General features: G+C 39.0%; 1 protein-coding gene across 5 annotated transcripts in view; it reads right to left on the bottom strand.

The window, feature by feature from the left end:
- Positions 1-23,029, bottom strand: part of SATB1 (SATB homeobox 1) — a 92,474-nt gene that overhangs the window by 57,091 nt on the left and 12,354 nt on the right. For 2 of the 5 annotated variants that reach the window (XM_066194735.1, XM_066194769.1), the window contains exons 1-5: positions 16,236-17,494; positions 13,143-13,378; positions 9,233-9,409; positions 8,309-8,435; positions 7,457-7,580 (exon numbers count right to left, since the gene is read on the bottom strand). In XM_066194735.1, coding sequence (XP_066050832.1) covers positions 7,457-7,580; positions 8,309-8,435; positions 9,233-9,409; positions 13,143-13,353 — 639 coding nt within the window. In that variant the 5' untranslated portion in view covers positions 13,354-13,378; positions 16,236-17,494. Of the gene's footprint in view, positions 1-7,456; positions 7,581-8,308; positions 8,436-9,232; positions 9,410-13,142; positions 13,379-16,073; positions 17,495-23,029 lie in introns of those variants that run through there. The other 3 variants (XM_066194751.1, XM_066194744.1, XM_066194760.1) reach the window with 3 other exon arrangements.

Here is a 23,029-nt window from a genome sequence, read left to right as displayed (position 1 = left end):
GAATTGACCTGCACTGGCAAAGCTGTGAGCTGGGAAACTTGCAAATCACATGATTGTGCAATACTTGGCTCCAGTCAGCGCTATCGTGTTCTTTATTAAAAAAAAAAAAAAAAAAAAAAAAAATCTTAAAGACATGTACATCAAGTTAAGGGATTAACTGTCAAGTGACATTACTGAAAATAGAGACAATATTTTTCTTTATTGTTAATGAAATTCAGTTAAAAGTGAAGGAAGTGATAAAGAATGTAGTGTTTTGTAATGTATTTTACATAAGAACGTAATATAGAAAGGGAAGTGCAATTAAATCTTAATGTGGACTTTTTTATTTTTAGTTTATCATCTGGTTTACATTTTGAGCCCCTTTGCAGCAGTAAATTATGCTGGCATTTCTTAGGGAATAACTGCCATGTTAATTTAGTTTAATAAAATAACTGACAGAAAAGGGGGGAAAGAAGCAAGAAAAGACAGTACCCCCACACACACACTCCTTATCTTTAGCTAAGTATTCAAATGCTTTCTATATGAATTGTCTGTGGTCCAACTCCAGTACCATGTAATAATACAATACATTACAACACAGTACAATACAATCTTGGGTTTCTGTAGCGCCCTTCATGCAAGCATCCCAGGGTGCTTTACAATCATTATGAGTTAAAATTAAAACTGAAGCACATACAATTCCTAATAGAATCATTTTAAAAATGCTAAACAGAACAAATAACTTTTAAGTCTAGATTTAAAAGTCCCAACAGCCAAGCTTTCCTTACTTCAATTGGCAATGAGTTCCAAAGCTAGGGAGCAAAGCGACTAAAGGCTCTCTCATGTTATGTTAAAGGATCTCTCATGTTGTTGATACTTGTGCAGTACTCCATAGCCAAGAATTTGCCAATAAGAAGAAAAAAAAATTTAAAAAAGAAGATTTATTTGCTATCTTGCTTTAAAGAACACTGGAGAAGTGGTTTGTTAACTCTCCAATAAAGTTATGGAGAAAAGAAATGAATCAGGGTTTACACTTGGACGTGACTGTGTTAAGAGGTATGCAAGAAACATGAACGAATACAAATGAAAACAAAATTCTGTAGAAGTGCATTACTTGACTGCCTCTTAACCCACTAAATGTACCCAGAAGAAAAAAAAAAAGCATGGTTATGTGTATATATGTATCTACAAAAAGAAGAACATCACTACAAATACTTTAAATGCAAGTTATTCTACATACCATTCTCAGGAGCAATGAGTGAAAACAGAAGTCAAGTAGGGCTCAGCTCTACAACACATGCGTGCTTTAGGAGGAAAAAGTATTAAATGAAAACATGCTGTGTTCCTTTTTCATTCTGTAACTTCCCTAAAACTTGAAGTCCATATGATGCAGATAATCATTCACATGACACAGTTCTCAAAATTGCTGAGATACAATCAAAAATGGTCAGTACTCAAAGTGGGATGACAGGCCCAAAAATGCATTAATTTTGTATTTTTCATGAGAGAGCCTGCTGGAGGACAGTTGCTTATAACTCCTGACTTCAGGAACGTAAAAACAAAATTAAAAAATCAAACAACAAGAAACAAACAAACAAACCAACCAAAGAAAAACAAAAATACCCCCCCCCCCCCACCAAAAAACCAAACTAAAACAAAAAAACCCTCAACAGTAGCATCATTTCTCTCTTGGGCTCCTCCACTTTTCAGAAGCAGAAACAGAAGACTGCATTACAGCACAGATACCAAGGGACATGCTGACACCTTAGAGACACCCCTGAAGTCAGATACTGCATTTATTTGAAGAATAAAGCATGTTTCCCCCCTCCTCCTACAATTACTTCAGGCCTTGTAACTGTTTTGGTAAGTGATTTTACATCCTTATAATACTTAATTCTAATGAAGAGGCAGAAAAAAATAGCTATATATTTTCACCTTCAATAGGGTGTTATGCAGATAAAAGAGTTGCAGATAGACTGGTGTACCTTTAACACAAAATGTTTAGGTGCATCTAAAGAACATAAATCAATGATCAAACAAATCGATTGAAAGGTTGAGTACCCTGTGAATGTCCTCACGCAGCTCTACTGAAACACCTATTACATACATCTTGCTCATCCCGTCAGCAACAGGCTCTGCACTACCCATTCTATCTGGATGACTAAAAATTATAGGCACAAATTTTAATAGTTAATTGGAAATGTTTTAAAAATCCAGATACCGTGTCAGCTTGAAGAGACATCATAGTGAACACTCTTGAGCAACTGGGGGGGTGGGTTGAAAAGCCCTGCCTGCCAAAAGCTGAGCCCAGGCCCTCAAGGATTTACTTCCCCGAAATAATTAATGACATCTTTAAAATCTAAAGTACAGTAACTTCTAAAGCAGAAAAAAGAGTTGCATTCCTTACTCAGGTTATTAATTATTGGGGGAGGGGAGGAAGACAGAAGAGACTTACAAGCAACAGAGAAATCCAAGGACTTGATCTCAGGTCTAGGCAGGTAAAATTGAAAGGGGAGGGGGCAAAAAGCACCTTTTGGTTTAGTAAAGCATAAATCAAAAACTGCTCATAAAAAGTATGTATTTTGGCAACCCTTAATAGCTCATTCCTTGATTATCTACAGGTACAGAAATTTTAATTTTAACAAACACAACATTTTGGTTAGGATTTTGGAAGGGTGGATCAGAACAGCGGTGTGGAAATGTGAGAAGATTTCTATTGAGCTGCCTATTTGCTATGATGGCCAAGTGCCTTCACATCAGGTGAATTGAGAAACACTGATGTTCCAAGAAAGCTTTCTGTCTGTTGTCTCCACCAGATCATATAAAGTCTGAACAAAACAGCATGAAATTCAGGGCAGGATATCTGAACAGAAAGGAAAGTATATGATCTATACCATGCCCATGTCAGATGAAGAGAATCCTTCACTATAGCGTGAAAGCTTGTTAAGAACACTGTCAGGATAGTTATATTTATCACAAGTGTAAAACTATGCAGACTTGGGTATCGTACCAGCACTTGTACTGTGTATGCATACGTTCCATGGAATGCAAGCACATATCCATCCCTCTGACTGAAATAACGCTATTCCCTCATCACCAAGAGCAAAATTATGTAAATGATATTATAGGCGGGGGAAGGGGGGAACACACAAATATCTTTCAAAAATTTTAAAATAGTCCATAAATTACTATGTCCCCAAGTATCACAGCCTCTGGATATATTTTTTGAAATACTGCATGTCCCCTACAAAATATTGAACAAAAGGCCATTGAGATTCTACTATATATCAGCCCTGGAATTTCTCATCTATAATGCACTGACTGGTGGTTGTCCTGAGAGTCAGACTAGATATAAACAGTCTCAATGGATAAGCAAAATGGAGGGGAAAACACCCCCAACCAAATACCTTCACATTTCAGGATACTATAGGGTAAGAAAAAGAATACCTTGCTTCAGAAGTGCTTTGGCAGTGCTTTGATAGTGCCTGTTAGTGAATACTAAGAACAATCATTTAGACTATTTTTTTTAGAAAAAAAACAGGCAAGATAATACCAGCAGAAAAGTCAATGTCATTTGATCACTGCCATATTTTTAAAGCAGTGCCCAGATACGAATTAATCTCTACAATCTCTTCATTTGGTAGGTGACTTGTTATCGTCTTTTCATGGAAAAGGTTACAGGAACTCAAGATAAGGGATACATCTAAATGTTCAAAAGCACACAGTGAGTTTGTTCCAGAATTATCAAAAGGATTTCCTGTCCTTTCCTTAGACCAATACCCCATGTTGCTCTCCTCCTCTTCCTCACAAAAGTTGATTGAACTATAGATATAGATATATCATACTTATATATATATATATAAATACACAGAGAAACAGAGAAAGATGCAGTAATTCAATAGGAGCAAAAGAGGAAAAAACACCTTATTGATATCAGAATAAATACAGCCTGAAATATTTCAGTTATTAACTGTAGAAGTAACAAGAAACTTCTGCAAAAATCAAAACAGAGTAAAACTGTGAAACTGAAGTATGAAAATGCTAAGACTAAGGCGAAACATTGAAGGACTAACATTAAATAAGTAAATGCAACAGAGCTGCCTGCCTGCCTGATCACTTTAGAGCAGATCCCAGAAGACTGAAGCAGAGTAGAGCTTCTGTGCAAAGGTTTGGAAATAAGAATTGATGGTAGAACAATTTCTTTACAACCCTTTGGAGACTGAAGAGCCAAAACAGGAGGGAAATGAGATCTAGGCCACTCGTGAGATAGACCAATTTAATGGAATGCACAAGATGGCCCAAAATTGAGTCCTAGATTAAATTCCAAGTTACCTTCCCCATCAAAAGAGGTCTGGAGAGGAAATAGAAATGAAGCAAGCTGTGCGTATCAAACGCAAAAAGTCTTTCAGTCGGCATCTGCACATGCTGCCAGTCTCTAGCAATAAAATCTGCAAACCTGATGTAAAGCATAAAAATACGCACTTTAGCGCCTAATTCAGAACAGGTTTGGGTTTTCCATGCAAAATTTGAAGTGTCCTTTTACCTTGACTGCCTGATACCAAAAATTTGAGGCTAAATGTCTGAACGGCTGTTTGCAATTCCACAGCAATTCAGAGGCGTGCGTTTGCTCTGGTCTGTCCTAAGCACTCCAAGTCATGTTGACAGGGATTCCCCATGATGGGGGCTCATATACTGAGCAATAAAACTGACCTTCAGGGGTGGCTACACAGTCACAGAGTGACAATTACAGCGGCTTCAAAAAGGACCATGTATTCAGCTCTCCTAATAAGAGCAAGAGTCACAGTGGGATTTTATCAAGAAAGGCATGAAGAGTTTGTACCTTTACGCAAATAATGCCGTTAAGTTTTCAAGACTCCGTAATTGAAACAGTCTGGTTTTCAAAGTTTTGTTCACATATTTTCAAGTTATTAAGTATATCTGCACTATAAAATAGTTGCCTTGCTTGTTTTCAGGTTTTTTCAGGACATAGAATGTCAGTACTCTGAATGAATATGAGCAATTTTTTAATATACAAAATGCAAGATTGCTTCAGAAAATACAGTAAACTCTAAGCGAAAATGGGGCTTCAGAGATGCCACGCATGGAGCACAGCGGCTTAATTACTTTAAAGCAAGTCCTTCCATACCGACACAAAACAGAGTATTGCTAATGACAGTGACAGAAAACAATAACTACTCTCATTTCCACTTTGAGTCATTTTTCTGTGGTTAATAAATTATATCCATAACAGTGTTAATAAGTTATGGTACAGTGTCACCGCATTAGTTTGCATTTATGATGAAGCACTTTACATGGCACTACCTATACCCATGGAAGAACATACCAGGAGAGAGCCCTTCTCTGCTCTCAGAAGAATCTCCTATGCTGGCACTTTGACGGATCCCCTGAGGAAACACTGTCTCCTGACCTCTGCCTTGCTCTTTTCACCTCTGCTGCAGGACCATGCCATGGCAGGGCAATTCAAAAACTTTAATACCTTAAATAAAACACTGGAACTCTTAAATCAGGGCCCTTTCCATACGAATGATGTACCAGGAGTTAGAAGTAAGGCAAATTCAGGAAGTATTCAGATCAATTTACTCATGTGAAAAGGACACTGTCAGATCAACTCATCTTCCCTCAAGCTCACAGAGGGAAAAAGGAAGACTTTGACTGATGGGTTCTAGATCAACTACTGTAAAAGCTTGTTTTTCCAAAAGTTAAGAATAAATAAATGTACTTTAAGCTTAATACAATTTAGTTTTTAAAGGAAAAAGATAAGCAGAAGCTGTTTAAATTCTTGCAAACCAACTATGGCAGCACTGATAGAGATGGCAAAAGTAATAAGCACACTTTTAACAACAGAAGGAAGCTCATGGCTTTAAGTATATTCTTTTACAAATAAAGGAATAAAAACCAGTAAACAAACAGTCCCAAATCAGAGCTCTGTAGTTTGGAGTTTTAGTCATCTCAAGCATTAACTTGAAGTGCTGCTGTTAAGCAAGATGGTTTTTTATCCATTAAAGTTATTACATAAAAATTCAGTATAGTTTGAAAGAATGTTTTTCAGAAGAATGGAATTATTGAATTGTCTCTAGTACCACTATATTTTCTTTAGTAAAGCATTCCTTCTAAAAGCTTTTTTCTGCCTTATATATACATATAGACAGAAACTCCTTTATGAAACACAATGTCCAAATAGAAATGAGATATTCCATCTCAATAGAAATTATTTGCTTTCCATCAGTATCAAGTAAAAAGTAGTACTATTAGATTAAAATGGAGAAAAATCCTGAGTTATCTGCAGCCTCCATAAGCCAGCAATGCAAAAGCTCACATGCTTTTACAGTAGGTACATACAAGATAACTTTGTAGACATATTACTGGAATGGTTTGCAACCAGTGAAGATAATTTTGATTATTTCCACTTCAAAACTTCCTATATTGGAGCCACATCACTGAAAACAATCTAACCGTAGGGGAAAAAAAAGTGATGGGAAACAAGTCTGCTAATCTCTTCACGAAAATTAGACAGAGGGGGAGAGTAGTCTCCTGTAGATTAACTGAAGTCTTTCAGAGACAAAGACTCCAGTATTCTAAGCAAGAGAAATAAAATCCCCATAAAAATAGCTTCACTTCCTTAATTTCTCTTTTTACCTCCCTGCCACAACTAGTATCATTTATTTGTATACTGAATTCGTCTCCACTGCGCCACAATGAAATACATTTTAAAATTTAAAAGGTAAAAAAAATACTGTGTTCCCACTACAGCATCATTGGACACCATACTGCACAGAAAAATGAGTTGTGCTTTTGCAGTAATTTGACAAGAGAAGAACAAAAAGAATGGCAAAAATAGAACAATACGACTAAGGCTTGAGGAATGCATCGGTTCAATATTTAGCGATGCATAAATTGAGGTTTCATTTTTGTTTAGGTATATTTTGATTAGAATTAATAAATGACTGATTTTCCTTTGGTTCTTTGCAACAACAACATATCACCCAAAGAGCTTTATTCTTTATTTCCTTCTCATATAGCATGCCAAAGACTGTCTCAGTTTATGAATTAGCATTTAAAACTACTGTAGGTTATCTAACAAGCATTCAGATTCAATAGTACTTTTGACAGCAGTAAGTAAAGAGCCTTTTAACATCTTGAACACATGTGCTTGAAAAAAGTAGTTGCATCAAAGCAGTTCAAAGACTGCAGACAAAAACCAGTTAAAATCCAGTTTGCTGTGAGATGATTTTAGTGTGGTGTAAACAACCTTTCACAACTCCCCATGGGAAACGCTCTAAGACTATGTTCAAAATGAATCAGGCATATTTATAAAGATCATGAAGTGGTCAAATGCATTTGCATTTTTGGCAGATCCTCTCCACCGGTACTACTTGCTGCAGTCTGTAGAAATCTCAAATCTCACATCAGTGTTGCCTATAGTGCTTTATTATTTATTACATGTTATGCTAAGTACCTGCGAAAGGGGACATTCCTTGGCCAATGAACTCTGGTTCATATCCTTCAGTAAGTCCTTCAGAGCATTTCTTACTGTTGTGTGAGACCATTGTTCAGGAGGCAAGTCTTCTAGTTTAGGGCAACTATTTGAAACACAGATTAGAAAAGGGATTATTACAAGATTGCATCCTGCTGCAGAACATTCCTTTAAGACAGACAGATTTCATTTTGCGCATCAAGCAGATGCATCTGGAGATTGCTCTCGGTCTCCTGATTGTTCCGATTAGTTAATTACTTTATACAACACATCTGCTGTATTGATGCATGAATTATACATCAGCTGCATGTGGCGACTATTTTTTCATGTTACTTCTACCTTCCTGCTCTGATGCGCTTGGTAAAACAATTTAAGGTGTAATGCTTTCTCACGACTGATCATGAAAAGCATTAATATATAAACCATTTTTTCTTTTTTGTTGCCATGAAATTTAAGAACCTAGACAGAAACAATAAGTGTGAGCAAGTCATTCTTTTACAAAATGCACACAGATGGTACTGTTCATGATATGCAAAAATATTTTTCTCTTAAGTAAACTTTATGTAAAATGCCTTCTTGTAATGCATCATTTAATTGACTAAAATGCAATATAGTTTTAATGAGATATCCAAAGAAAATCTATGTATCAAAGCTATAAAAGTTTTCTGCAATAGCATACTGTAAGTTAAAGGCGAATTAGAGTAACTAAAAAGGAATTTAGGCAAGCTTTGGTACTTTGAGCACAAAGCAGTAGTGGGAATTAAGTGCAAGCAATATTAACAGTTAAGGGCAGACAAGTAACAGTTCACCTCCCAGAACTGGTATATGACTTACCTGTGTAACTGGATTTTCAGTGTGACCACATGATACACATCTTGCAGCATGTCTGCTACTGTAGCATCAGGGGCATCTGTCACATAGGAGAGTGGAACTGGATTCCACTTCCCGACCTGGATAAGCCCTGCAGGATTGTAATTTTCAGAGGGGAGGGGCAGTGGGCAAGAAGGGTAGAAAAAAATTGAAAAAAAGTGATTTACCTAATTCCTAGGAGCAAAAGAAATGCCTGATTTTAACAAGATCACCACATTTGTTTCTAACCTCTTAAATCCAGCAAAACAAAAGAACATCCCCCCTTTCCAAAACCCCCCACCCACACACCACCAAGGATAGGCCTTATCTATATTATGAAATTACACAAATGCATTACAGTAGAGATTTTTTAAATATGTATAGAAGTATATTTTCCTAAGTTCCCCTGAATTCAATAGGACATGATATAATAGTTAGCATTCCTCTTAATAAATTAGAAAGGATTTTTCAGTGCAAGAATTGAATACAAAAAAAAATTACTTTGCAGTCTATAAAACCATCAGGAACAAAATAAAAGAATCAGAGCTGGATATTCAGTCATAAATGCAAGTTGACTCTCAACAGTCCATCTGCTCAAATATGCTTTACACTTCCTTGTGGATCCTCAGTGGAGCAGATTATTAAGGTCAATAAGCATACTAATGATTCAGTTGAAGTCTTTTTTCTTCTTAAAAAAAAAAAAAGAAAAAAAAGAATTTACCTCCACATTCCCCACAAGCACAATGTGCACTAACTAAATAAAAACACAAGGAAAAAAAATACGGACGCAGAATCTGCAAGAAGTTTAAGAAGTAAAACCTGCATTACATTCCTGAAAGAAATCCTGCCCCTCCCCCAAGACCCCACAAACAAACACAATTCATTGTACAATTTCATAATCTTATTTACCTTTTGCTTGAGCAGCAGAGCTGTGAGAATATCCAAGAGATAGCAATGCCATTTCAATCAGCTGGTTGAAAAGCATATCCTTCCTCACCAACACAAATTCTGCATGCTCCTCCTTAGAATCGTACTCAATCGCATTTTCATAATGTTCCACTACACAGAAAACTGGAAGCATACTTCCTATTAAAAAAATAAATTTAACATATTAAACTTGAGTTATAGTAGAGTAGGTGGGTCTATACAGAGTTATGTAAATAAAACCTGTACGAACAGGCAGAGGAGGCATCAAGAATCATCACAAATATTTGATCAACATATTCCCCGAGTCCTTTCCCCTCACCCTCCCCAAAAAAGAGAAAGTTCTACAAAACATACATCTCCCTGAAAGGCAGAAATGCAAATTTATCTCCCTTGATCAGACACAGATTTAAAGAATTACCTTCTATAGAAATAACAAGGTTGACTGAAGAGAAGTTGATTCTCTCTGTCCTGCCTGATTTGTTGTGAGTAGCAGGCAGCATGAGAACCTAAATACATACTGCAGATGTCTTCACTGTAAGCCATTTTAGTACCAGCCACATAATTTTTTGTTAACATTAAAACTTTCTTAGTCCTGCCAAAAATATCTAATTGCTTTCAACATCAACAACAAATCACCTTGTGTGTTATATATTCACTCTGAAAAGAGTACACAAGGAAACAAGGCAAAAGTTAACACTAATTCGTACTTCATTCACTGAGTGCACTTGAGCACTACTTTCACTTGCATCTTTAAGGAACAAATCATGATTTCAATGCCGCTTTAAGAAGTGTACCTGCAGTTCAGGCTTATTTTTGTTGTTCTTGCTGTTGTTGTTGTCTCCCACACTTTATATCCCACAACACTATTTTGGCATGCCTGAAAGTTAATTACTAATTTCCAGTTTTGTAGCATCATATGGCAAACTCTTCCATACACTGCACAGAATATAAGCAAATAACCCTTTTTCTTTGCTTTTGCCTTTTATTAAAAAAATTATTTGATTTTATTTTTTTTCCTTCCTTTTGATGACAGAGAGAGAAGTAACAAATGACCCAAGCTGTTTTAGGGATAAAGTCTCTCCCAGCAATCAGATTCCAGGATTTTATAAAAATTCCTCCCAGCCTCCCAGATGGACAAGCATGACACAATGACCCGTTGTTTTAAGCTCCAATCCTGTTGTGCTGTCTCCAACAGCACAGGTTAGGATCTCTTAATGACAGAAAGCAGAAGGGTTAAAAGGAGATGTACAGAACTGTCTTATGGCAGCCTGCCAGAGGGGTATCATCTTTAGCATAAATGATGACAAGGGTTATTTTAACAGGGCACCCAGGAACTCCAATTAGTCCTACAATGTTAATGCCTCTATAACCACTGCCCTCTAGACTTACGGAAACCTCCTAACCTGCTAGAGTGCACCAGACATGCTGTAGTCTAAAAGGAAGCTTTATTCTTGACAACAGAGTAAGACCACGTCTGTTGATTTGTGCTCTAACGTATAGTAAGAAATCATGATAAAAAAGATACCTCTTAAGCACGTATATTTAAACTACATCTGTTCACTGGAGAGCCAATCTCTGGCAAACAAACCCCTTCAGGCTTGCAAGGAATAGCTCACAAACTCACTCCAGTTTGCCCAATGGGCTCAGCATGAAAGACTGAAAGACAAGAGCAAAAGCTTGCCAATATTTATGTAGTGCAGGAAGGAGCTTTTTTTTTTTTTTTTTTTGCTATCTGAGTGAGACTGGCCAGAAAGGGAGAGAAGACCAAAGCAAAAGCAGTACATGCAAAGCAGTATTTTACTTCACTGGTTTTAAATAAGCTGTGGAAACACACAATTCATCTGCAAAAAGGTGGTGGTTTGGTTTTTGGGGTTTTTTCTCCCTTCCAGGCTCTCACAATTGATGTTTCACCTACTACCATCTGACTCAGAGCAAGGGCTCAAAATTCTTAAGTAGTTTCACCAGCAATTCCTGAAGATAAAGTGTAAGCAAAGCATCAGTCTAACAAACAGTGAAGATACATCCAAAAGCAGCTGAAGCATATTTGTTTTTCCCCTTATCAGCTCCTACAAATTAAGCTATGATCAGACACAATACACAGGTACTTTGCTGCTTATCAGCACCCATTTTTACCAGGTACATGGTTTCCTCAGTAGCAGCATTTTGGGAAATGTGGTACTTTAAACAACACAGGAGAGCCTCCTGGCCAAATTTTGAGGCAGAGCATAGATTAACAGAGGTAGATCCCGGTAGTGCGACACAGGTATCATCTGACTACAAATCAAGCCACTAAATCTTTTAGCAAACTGTCACTAGTGTCCTTCTGTTAACGTGAAAAATGTTATACAGGAGAGCGCAACCTCAGCTGGCTGATCACTCCTGCTAGAACTTGGCAAGACCTCCAAGTGCAGCAACTTCATAACCTTCTAGTATTAAAGGGGAGAGCATTGGTCAGTGCTCCCTGCTAAAAATACAGCATGATTTAAACCTGAAGGCAGTGTTAGAGCTTTTGCTGAAGGTTTACGAGTCTGTGTAAACAGCACGTCTGCCATAAGGAGCAGTGAAGTCTGTAGAATCCTTGTCTAAAACTGTCCTGGCATTAAAGTTTGCTGTGCAAATATCACATAATACCAGAGACAGCTGAAATCTCCTATTTAGGAATTTATGGAACTTATATGTTTGCAGGCGTCAGAAAGTCCTTTTTATACAGCCCCACTGCTTCACTGTACAATGTTAATGCACTCTGCTTGAAAAGCCGTAATAAATTATATTTTTAATGCTCTTACCCTGGCTTTCTTAAGATGCATACATTCTTGGCAAACAATCAATAAATAGGGTAATCATGAGCAGAGGCCAAAGAATTTGCTGAAGTGCTGTTTTTCCATTTTTAATAGATAAAGATCTAACAATACGGACTGCTGTGTCTGTTCATTTCAGGATCAATATATTCTTTGTTTTCGCCAAACCGAGGAAAAAATAAATGATTGTACGATAAATGTTATGCATCAGACACAATGAAATTCCTCTGCCTTCTAACTTTGTGCGTTTAATAGTCTTGGTTGCATTTTGCACTTTGCTTAGCAAATACAAGAAAAATCTAGATTATAAACATAACTGATTATACCAGGAAAAGCAGAGGCTGCATATTTTGATTTAAATTAGCAAGCCTGCAGGACATGGTCAAAAAGACTTACAAATTTTGGTAAGTAAAATTTGTCTATTATTGTCCATTAAAAGTATTTTCTATGCAAACAAAAGCCATCCATATACAAACATCAATGATTCTAAATGTGCCTTTTCCTTGTGTAAATGTCTAATTACAGCAAACCAGCCACTGAAAAATATGACACCCAAGTTGTTCATTGTTCAATAATGAATTGTACTTAAGAAAATAAACTGCGAAGATTGACATCATAAATGACTTTTCCAATGTGATACCTAAAGATTTACACTCTCTCCTTTAAACCAACTTGCAACTGCTATGGAAATACTGCTGCCCTTCCAATCTTAGGACCATCATTAGGAGGAAAGGCAAGAATTTGTTTTGGGGGTTCAGTATTTACTCTTACATATTTTTGCGTTTCTTAGCCCAGCGCTTACGCAAAGAATTAATGCAACAAATTACTTCAATTTCAATGTAAAAATTTGCTTTAATAAGAGCAGCTAGCCTTTACCTTAACAAAAATCAGACTCCACCCTGAATACCAAGATGCTCCACCCAAGAATGAACCTTAGATTTCCCAAATGTGATTTATATCAGAATTGGGAATATATAGTATTTTAGAATGGAGATTTTAATCCTGAAATATAAATGAAGTAGTCTGCAAAAGTATGCTTCCCCCCGAATATTATAAATCATATTTCTCTAATGCAGAATTATCAAAAGTATTACCTTTTCTAATATTAGTTTTCATCAGGTGTCCAGAGTGTTTTAAAGGCACTCCTTGCATTTTAGTTCCTGTACTTCCAAGTCTTCCTCTTCCTAATGGGCTCCCATTCTGTTCCAAGCGCGCAATTTTGGCTGGTGGACCCTTCGGATCGCTTACATTGTTAGACATTTCTGAATGTTCTTTCCCCTGAGTTGCCTCGTTCAAATGATCCATACTCAGTCCCGCCTCTAAAGATCACCTGCCATGATTCAAAAAAAAAAAAAAATATATGTTGTACACGTGTGCGCATATGTATACGTACACAGCCTGCACATGTACAGAGACAGATACATATGTATCATAAACTCATAAAGAAGAATAGATAACTATTTTAACTAGAAATAAATGCCTTTTTAAAAGAAACAAACTTATTCTTCAAAAACTACCTCATGCCCCAGTTTACAGCAGATTGTATCATAACCTAGTGGAATGGTTTTTTAAAAGCCAACCAGAGTACCTCTTAGAAAAAAAAATATAAAAAAACAATCTTTGGAGATATTCTACTAAAACTGAGGGAGTCTAAAACTCATATAAGTGATGATGATGTCAAGGTGTGTGCTCCAATACAGCTATTGTTACAAATGTCACAGAAAGGTTTAATATTAATCGCGGATGTTTTTATTGTGGAGAGAGAGAGATTCTAATGAAAAATTTCTTGATCTATTTGATTATAAAATGGATGAGCAACAATACAGAGATTGTTAAAACTTTAGTTGAAGGAGCAACAGATTTATTAAAGATGTAGACTATTGACCACTTACAATTCCTCTCCCCCTTAAAAATAAAAGTTAGAAAAGAATTTGACATTTAACTTCAGAAAGCAGTGGCAGGAGATGGTTGCTTTTGAGTTTCTTTCCAATATTATACAGAGTTTATCAACTTTTGCAAGGTTCAAAATATGCAATTTTTCAGATATTAAGCTTCAGGTGTTAAACAGAGTAGTTTATTCAATTAAGATAAATAATTGAATAGTTTCTCACCAAATATAAAGCTGGGGAAAAATCCTCCACAATTTCTACAGTACTTTTGATGCCCTTAAATATAAAAAACTCCAAAACCTGGGTGATGCTGACACAGCTATTTGAAACCAAAAAACCAGAATTTCAATAGCAAATTAAGAAAAGGTATATATTAGCATGCTTGTACTTCTCTTTTTATAAACTTTTGAAACCTCTGTCCATGAATAACAATTACAGTTAAATCACTAAAAATCTCCCAAGCCTACAACATAACAGAGTAAGTTTTAAGGATTTTTGCCACTCATCAGAACCTGTTTTGCCAACTATATTAAAAAACACTGCTGAGAGCAAAGGCATCTTTCTGGTTATGATTTCACTAATCAATACTGTTGTGATTGTTAGGTATTTTACCTACCCTTCCCTGACAGGGAAAGGTATAACTACACAGACAATTACGTTATATATAGATATATAAATATTGTAATCACTAAGGACAGGTCAACAGACATTAATCTTTGAACTAGTATTTACATTAGCAAGTACAAATACTAATACTGGGGAAGTCATATTTAGAAAGACTGGTGTGAATCGGATAATTGCTACTTTCTTTCAGTTGCCTAGTAATTCAATACATTTTCTGCACATTTCATAACAAAGTTATTAGAGCCTAAATATCTTGGAATCTTTATATATATACACTTCTATGTCACTAGTACACATGCCAATGATAATTTTGTGGACAATTTTTTTCCTGTTTGAACATCACCCTGGTTTTTTTTCCGATATGGTGAAGAAAGAGGCAATGTATTAATTCTAACCTTTACAAGCAACCTCAAGAATGCAACCAAATAGATGAAGTTCAGACAATCTTTTTTTTTTTTTTTTTTGGTATGCTGTTAGGTGACAGGCTAAGGATCACCATTGATCTTTATCCCATCTGTTTTAGGTCATGCGTCTCATTAACAGAAAGCATCCCTATTTTAGCCACTTTTCAAAAAGAATTTTTTAAACTGTGCTAGGTGTAACCTAAGCAAAGAATTACAGACTCAAACTGTTAACATCTTCTGATGTTTCTAACAATTCCAACATATCATACATAGGGTTGCTATTCTAATACGGGTCTATCTCAAGAAAAAGAGGATTAACAAAAAAAAAGAAAAAAAAAGAAAAAAAAAGGGGTGTGGGGGGAGGAAGAGAAAAAGAAAACACACACAAAAAAGCTTCGAACAAGAAATTCCTCCTCACTTTTGGCAACTTCAGAAGTACTCTAAGGCACGAAGGTTCTTTGCTACGAAAAGTATCTAGTCATCATGAGTCAGAATCGCACTACATCATGTACAGTGAATAAAAGTGATAGATCGCCACTTAGTTAATACACTGACTGCAACCAAAACACCAAATGGGTCATTTTCGCTTGGCCTGAGAATACCCACCCATCGGCATCCTTTCACCGCTTAGTCATCTTGTAAAAAGCTTTATGTCACAAAGCAAAATTACATGCACATAAAACACCTAATTTACTCATTTAAACTCCATGCCCAAGGCTAAAGTTCACTGAAACCTCAGTTTGGAATAGTGATGAGCAACAACCAGCATGGCCTGCCCTGGGAGAGGGTGGCAGGAAAGACCTATCATCTCCGCCGGTTCCAGGCCAGGAGTTTCCCCGGGTTTCGCATTTAGGCATCTTTCACAACTACAAGTTTTCATCACAGATCAGTGAGAGAAGAGCACAATTTCAAGGCACAGTTTCCCGGAGCCAGCGTACACGTACAGGCACACCGCGCAATTTCTGAATGAGAGTCGGTGCCGTATCTCCTTTTGTCGCGATGTAACGCTGCCGGTATTATATTATTTCTTTCTCTCCTCCTGAATCAGCCCCCTCCCCATGCCTTTCCCCTCCTCTTCCCTCCCTCCCCCATAAAAACCCATAATCACATTTGAGAGAGGCTCCGCACTTATCCGTTCCATATGGCTCTCACAATCCAGGCCAAGCTTTCCCTGTGACCTTTTAAAGAGACAAAGAAGCAAAGTACTTATCTAGAAACAGAAACACTGCAGTTTTCTGAGTGAAATTAGCAAAACCGACCCGAAACTCACCACTTCAAAACTTGACAGCATATAAATAACAAAAACAAAGGAGGTTTCCTTTGCAGCCCGAGCTCTTGAAGAGGAAGAAGTTCAAGACTGATGTTTTTAGGTCCCCCCGTTTCTGAAGGGGGGGGGGGGGGCGGAGGGGGGGGGGGGGGGCAGCAGACCTGAGGACTACTTCCCCTAATATTCTCTTTTTTTCTTTTTTTTTCTTGTTGCTATTTTCCTCTAGGCGGGGAGGGGCAAAAACAGATACCGAGAAACAGAGTAGCCATGAGCAAAAATGGCAATGGACAAAAAAATACAGATTAAATATCTTTTGAGAGAGCCAGTTTTCGAGGTTTAGCAACGCAAGACAGAGCTGCAGATCAAATTGATCAGACAAGTGTAACGCTCAAAACGAGGAAATAATATAATAACATTTTTTTTAAAGTAGCAGGTTTAAATTAAGGTGGAGGGTGATTTAAGTCTAGCTATCCTTTCAAAAATAAAACCAATGCATGAAGGATCAAGTGAGAAAGGGGTTATTAAAAAAAAAAAAAAGCAAAGAAAAAAAAAAAGGCAGCTTTGCTATCCAGTGTGAAGAGCAGAAAGTCTACTTCTAGGTTGTCACTTACACTATTATTCTCCAATAGGCACCCAGAGGAGCAGCACACACAGAAGGAGCCCGCTCCCCTCCCCCTCCGCAAAAATATACACCGTAACAGCCCCCAAACTTTCTGCGGAAACCTCAGCCCCAGAGATCGCTACTGGAGATAAAAAGAAAAAAAAAAAAAAAAAAAGCGGAGAGAAAATTGCAGGAAAAGGCACTAAAATGCCACTTTTAATCTCGCCTTTGCGGTCCGGGGAGAGGAAAAAAAAAAAAAAAAAGAGAGAAAAAAAAAAGGCAGAGAGGACCTGTCTCCTCTCATTTACCGGGGGCTGTTGTGCGAGTGAGGGGGGGGAGAAAGGGAGCGAGAGGAGGGGAAAGAGAAAAAGAACAGAGGGGAGGAAGGAAACACACAACAAGGCACACCACCACCACTACAAAAAAGTGACGAGGTTTCACTCCCTCCGAGTCCAACACCGGGAGAAATTATAATTTAAAAAACCCCGATCCTCTTAGGAAAAAAAAAAAAAAAAAAGGAAAAAAAAAAAAAAGAAAACCAACAACAAAAAACTGGTTCTGCTTCTGCAAAGAAAAAAGAAGAAAATCTGGGAACTCCGAGAAGAGTTACACGCACGAAGGGGTAAAAAATATAAAATAGAAAGGTTGCAAAAAGCCAACAACAACAAAAACCAAGCCAGCAAAAAAAACCCCCAGTACCAATTGAAAAAGAATAATAATGGTAGGCTTTGTATTTTGTCTTTTTTTCTTTCTTTCTTTCTTTTTTTTTTTTTTTTTTTTTTTTTTTTTTAATTCTCGTTTCCCCTGGCTGGCTGGGTATGGTTGTTATTTAGGCCGGTTTGGTGGTTGTTGCTGGATGTTACATGGATATGTGTGTGTGTCCCCGGACGGAGCTGCCTCGCTCTGCTCTTCCCCCCCCCCTCCTCTCTCTCTCTCCCTCTCTGTTTCTGTCCCCATTAAATTATTAGTTGACTCATCACTACTCCTCCTCCTCCTGCTGCTGCCGCCGCCGTCCCCTGCTCACAGCCTCCTCTCCGCTACCGCTCGCTGCCGCTGCTGCCGCTGCTTCTTCTTCCTCCTCCTCATTTTAATACAAAATAACACCGAGGCCACCGGCTTTTTTTTTTTTTTTTTTTTTTTTTTTTTTTTTTTTTTTACAGCCAGAGACGGGAGGAGGACGCAGCCTCCCTGCTGCTGCCCGGAGCCCTTCCCCAGCGGCCCCGGATCATCCGACGCGTCCTGGGAGAGAGAGAGAAAGTGGCAGAGGAGGAGGAGGATGAGGAGGAGGAGGTGGTGGTGGTGGTGGTGGTGAAGGAGAGAGGCGTGGGGGAGGGGAGGCCGGGGAAGGGGGAGGGGGGTCGGCAGAAGTGCGGTGGCAAAGTGGGACCGCAGCGAGGAGCGGGGAGGGGGGGCGCCGAGCCGGGCCGGGCCGGGCCGGGCCGGGGGGGAGGGCGGCCGCCGCCGGCGGTAGGTGAGCGGGGGGGCCGGGGGAAGAGGGCGTGCGGCTTCCGGGCGCGCACGAATTTGCAGCTCGCTGGGTGCGGGTGAGGCGGCCCTGCCTGCGCCGCGCACAATGCCCGCTCCGCGCCGCCCCGCTCCGCGCCACGGCGCGCCCTCCCCGGCAGATGGGGCCTGCGGCGGAGGGGGCGAGCCGGGGGGGGACGAGCACGGGGGCACAGCAGCGGCACCAGCAGCAGGAGGAGAAGGAGGAGGAAGAGGGGCGGGGATGAAGGCTGAACAATATCCTGCCGGCGCTGCCGGGTGCGCCGCGCTAGCGCAGCCCCCGCCCCTCGGCGCGGAGCCTGCTCGGGCCGTGCCGGGCAGGTGCACGGCGGCGGCGGCGGCGGCGGCCCCGCAGGTGGGGGCGCGCCGGGGGGCCGCGCCGGGGAGCCAGCGGCCCACGTGGGGGAAAGAAGTTTCTCCTTCCCTCTCCTCGCCGTCGATACCGACAGGGGTGAAAGAAAAGCACCGGCCACGGTTCTGAAAGGCAGCCGAGGCTGGGTGAAACCGGCCCCGTTCCGCGGAGGGCATCATCCACCGCGGCTCCGGTGGGCTCCGCGGCCAGAGCAAGCTGCAACACACCGTGGCTGAGAGCGATACATCGCTCCGGGCTCGGGACGGCGAGATGCCACATGCCCACGCCACAGAACTGTCCCTGTGTCGAGTCCGCAGCGCGGGACCGAAATCCACCCCTGAAAGGTGAAAGCTAAAAGGTGGTAAAGTATTGACAAAATAAGTAACTGCGAGACAGACGTGGCTTTTTCCCATCATGCCCTTGGAAGAAAGTAACCCAACTAGCCAAACTTGAAAGCAACAAGTTTGTACAAGCTGCGAGATAAGAGAAAAATTAAACTTCTTTATTGATAAAATGCACAGTGTTTGAATAGACTGTGTCTAAAGGGAAAGTTGCATCATCGACCAAAGAAAACATGAATTACTGCATAGACAGGTATATTTTAGTTGCATAGACTGGTATATAACCAAAATGTTTAGGGCAGCAACTTTAAAACAACCGATGACAGAACAACAACAAAAACAATACAAACATGAGGCAGCAGCAAAAGTAGGTGAGTGAGAAGGCTAAAACCAGTCCTGTAATCCACAAAATAGCATGGCTTCTGAACACAGGGCAAATCATTAAATCTATAAAGAGAAAATCTTGCAGTAGGCATATATTACTTATTATTAAAGAAGAGGAATACATTAAGACAAGGTAAAGAATCACATTGATGTTTACTAAAATAAGCACAAAGAGCATATAGGACACGCAGGAAAAAGAAAATGGTAATAGGGCGAAATGCATGAAATATTTATCATATTCTGCAGTGCATAAAATAGATTATAATCTCAGAAGCAAAGAAAGGCAAGGCTGGAAAATGAATACACTGTTACATAATACTATTATTCAAAGCAGAGCAAGTGGAGGTGGCATATATATGAAACATGAAAAGTTGTACCTGTGTTGTGTGTCTTGAAAAGGGTTACTAAGATCATTACTGAGACTGCTGAAAAGGAAAAATAAAAACCAAAACCCCAAACCGAAGAAACATGTTTCACTAAGAAAAACAAGGGAAAATGTTGATGACATCTTCCGTAACATATGATCAAGGGGTAACTGGCTAGTGGGTTGTTTGTTTAGAAACCAATCTTTTTTCAACAATACAGAGTATCAATCAGTCCCTCTTAAAAAGATTTTTTTCCCTCAATATGTTTGAATACTTGGAGGAAAACTGTGTTGACAAGTTGAATTCAAACTTTGTGGGCAGAATGGAAAATATCAATGTATTATTTTTTCAACCTTTTCAGAAAAGCCTGATACTATAAGCTTAAACTTCAGCAGTAAGCAAGACTGGCCACTAAAGAAAAAAATCATAAAGGATGTGAGAGTTTCAGCTGGCAGTATGCTGCCTGCAGCATGATGGAGAAAAAGGACATTGAAGATAATTTAAGAGATGCAGAGCTGATTAGAATAGAGCAAATATGATATGGAACAAGATTGGGGACTAAAATACCACCTTATAGAAATGATTACCAAATATGACAGTAACTAAAACAAATAAAAATAACAAAAGATTAACATCTTCTAAAATAACTTTTGCTTTGGTGTTCACAAATCATTCTGTTCATGGTAAAAAAAAAAAAAAAAAACCCAAGAAAAAAAAAACCCAAAGAAACCCCCCCAAAACCCCCAAAAAACCCCAACACCCCTCCCCAAAACAAACAAAACAAAAAAAAAACCCAAACAAAACCACCAAAACAAAATGTTTGGATTAAAACAAAGTGATTAATCTAAAAAGCAGAGATGGTGAATTACAGGAGCAGGGAGATAACAATCTGATAATACAGGAGCACAGAAGGCCTAATAATGATATTATTACGCACACTAACCAAACTCAGACAAAAAAATATTCTGTTAATTATATAATTATGCATATGCTTTCTATGCTTGAGACAAATGATTATGGAAAAGAACTCCCTTCTTGAAATTGCATATATGTGCTAAACCTTATAAACTCCCTACCACATGGATTAATCTAATTCCCATACAGCACTTACGCCTGGTAAAGTATTTACTACAGACTTGGAAAGCTGAGCGTGGAACCCTTGCTTTGACTAGAAAGCACGAATTACTGAAGGCTGCTATGTCTTGACAGATAGACAACAATCAGATATCTCTTATCAATACCCAACTACTTGGAAATAATTCTAGCTACAGATATCTGATTTTCATTTGACCTATTCCAATTTGCACTTCACTGTGTCAACTTTGATATTAAAATGTTCAGCTAGAATAAAGATATTTATAATAAAAACATATATAAAGAGCAGAAGATGAATAGATATTGTCATGGATACATATGCAGGCAATCATTTAAACATGCGGCAATAGTAACATCACATTTTTCATAGCTTCTAGTCAACATACAGCAGGCATATATATGCTTAATAAAGGTGATTAATCCTTAATAAAGTTGTTGCACTGTTTTTATTATATATAAATGCATTTTGCCCTAGCTTATGTTGAAATAACACAAATATTTAAAAAGTTGGGCTGCATATTTTCAACCCCATGGTGAATTAACTCTCGAGCAGCAGTCTCAGTAGCTGCAAAGCAAAACAAATTCTCCAGTGTGGCATGCTGCCTCAGTGCCTCCTAAGGTCTCTATTCCAGTATTTTCTTGTTCAAAATAAATTAGGAAATACGGGCCCAAATCCTGAGGCTTGGCTCTTGTGCAATGCAAACAGAAATGACCTGGCAGCAGAGCAAAACCAGCATGGCTGTGTATTCTCTTTTATCAGATTTCTTTGGGGAGATCAGGCTGATTGGCTTTTACACATATGTACTTCTGACAATGCTGCCGCCCCTTGGGCAACCTGTAAGCTCATCCCATGCTGGAGGTGATGCAGAGCTGTGCAGCTGCAGTAGGACTGCTGGGAAATTCTCTTCAGTGGGGACTTAAATGCATTTCCCTCACTGCAAGGTGTGATGGGTGCACATCTATGGGTAGTGGTGACTGCTGGACAGCAAGGCAATGGCAGTACCATTCCATGGCTTCCTGAAGGTAAACATCTGTGGCCGGAAGGTGGGTGACGCCCTGAGGGCTTGTGCCTACTTGCCATGTGGGTTAGACAGAAGTGTGGGTGAAGGGGAAGGATGCACCCCCAGTCCTTTCCCACGTCTACCTGTGCGAACCTCAACACATCACTGCTGTTGTGCCAATGCAGTCCCACAGCCCTACAAGTTTTGCGCCTCGGACTGAAGTTGTTTTTCAGTCTCCTCAGACTAACTTCCCCTTTGCTTTGCCCTGAACAACAGTAGTTGCCTGACACCGCTCAAATGCTTCAACCAACCTGACTGCAGCAATCGCAATTTACATACGACCCAAGAATCCAATGCACACCAATGTGAATCACAGCATTCTGCGACATCCCCCACGCTGAACTCAAAAGTTACATACCAACCTAGATTTTTTTGACTGCAACCTGCCCCAGCCTGGATAGGATGCCTGTCAAAAAGCAAAAGTGCTATGAAATGAAATTCATAGCACTGAAAGGCATCGCACACAAGCTGTCGTCCCCTCTCACATTTTGCATGAGCAATTTCTGCTCGTTTGTGTTCTCTCACACACCATGTCCTGAAACAGTTACGTAAAATGAATATTTAACTTACGATAGTCAGCTGTATTGAACTGCACTTAATTCGTTATTAAGTAAAGTAAATTATCCCTACCATATTCGTCAGAGGTGAAAAACCTACATATATGGCTACATGTAGTGCATTCATTAGTTTACAGACCCCAAGGCCCCTGGGAAGTATCAGATATCTACACAGTGTCCCATGGTGCAGCATTTTTTAGCTGGATGTCTCAGCTAGCTTGCAGATATGTAAAATCATATACAAACAGACATCTCCCTATTGATTGCCTCTGTGACGAGGCTCGTTTACTCCTGCAAATATTATCTGCAATGTACTTCAATCACGGAATCTTTTTTTTAAAATGGAGTTGAATAAGAATATGCAAAATGTGATTTTGGATAAAACAAGTTACTTTTAATCAAACTACTGCACCATTTTGTGCAAGTCATTTCATAGCTATATGTCTATTTTGACGAAGATGCTTGTGAAGAACTGAAGTAAATACATACTTCTGCAGATGTGGCCCCAACAGTTATTTCAGTTTACCCCTTGGTGAGT

This window comes from Chamaea fasciata, unplaced genomic scaffold (genome assembly GCF_029207755.1).
Source record: "Chamaea fasciata isolate MVZ Bird 193981 ecotype frontalis unplaced genomic scaffold, bChaFas1.0.hap1 SCAF_1, whole genome shotgun sequence".
Classification (NCBI taxonomy): domain Eukaryota; kingdom Metazoa; phylum Chordata; class Aves; order Passeriformes; family Sylviidae; genus Chamaea; species Chamaea fasciata.
This window is presented reverse-complemented; position numbering and strand designations above follow the sequence as displayed.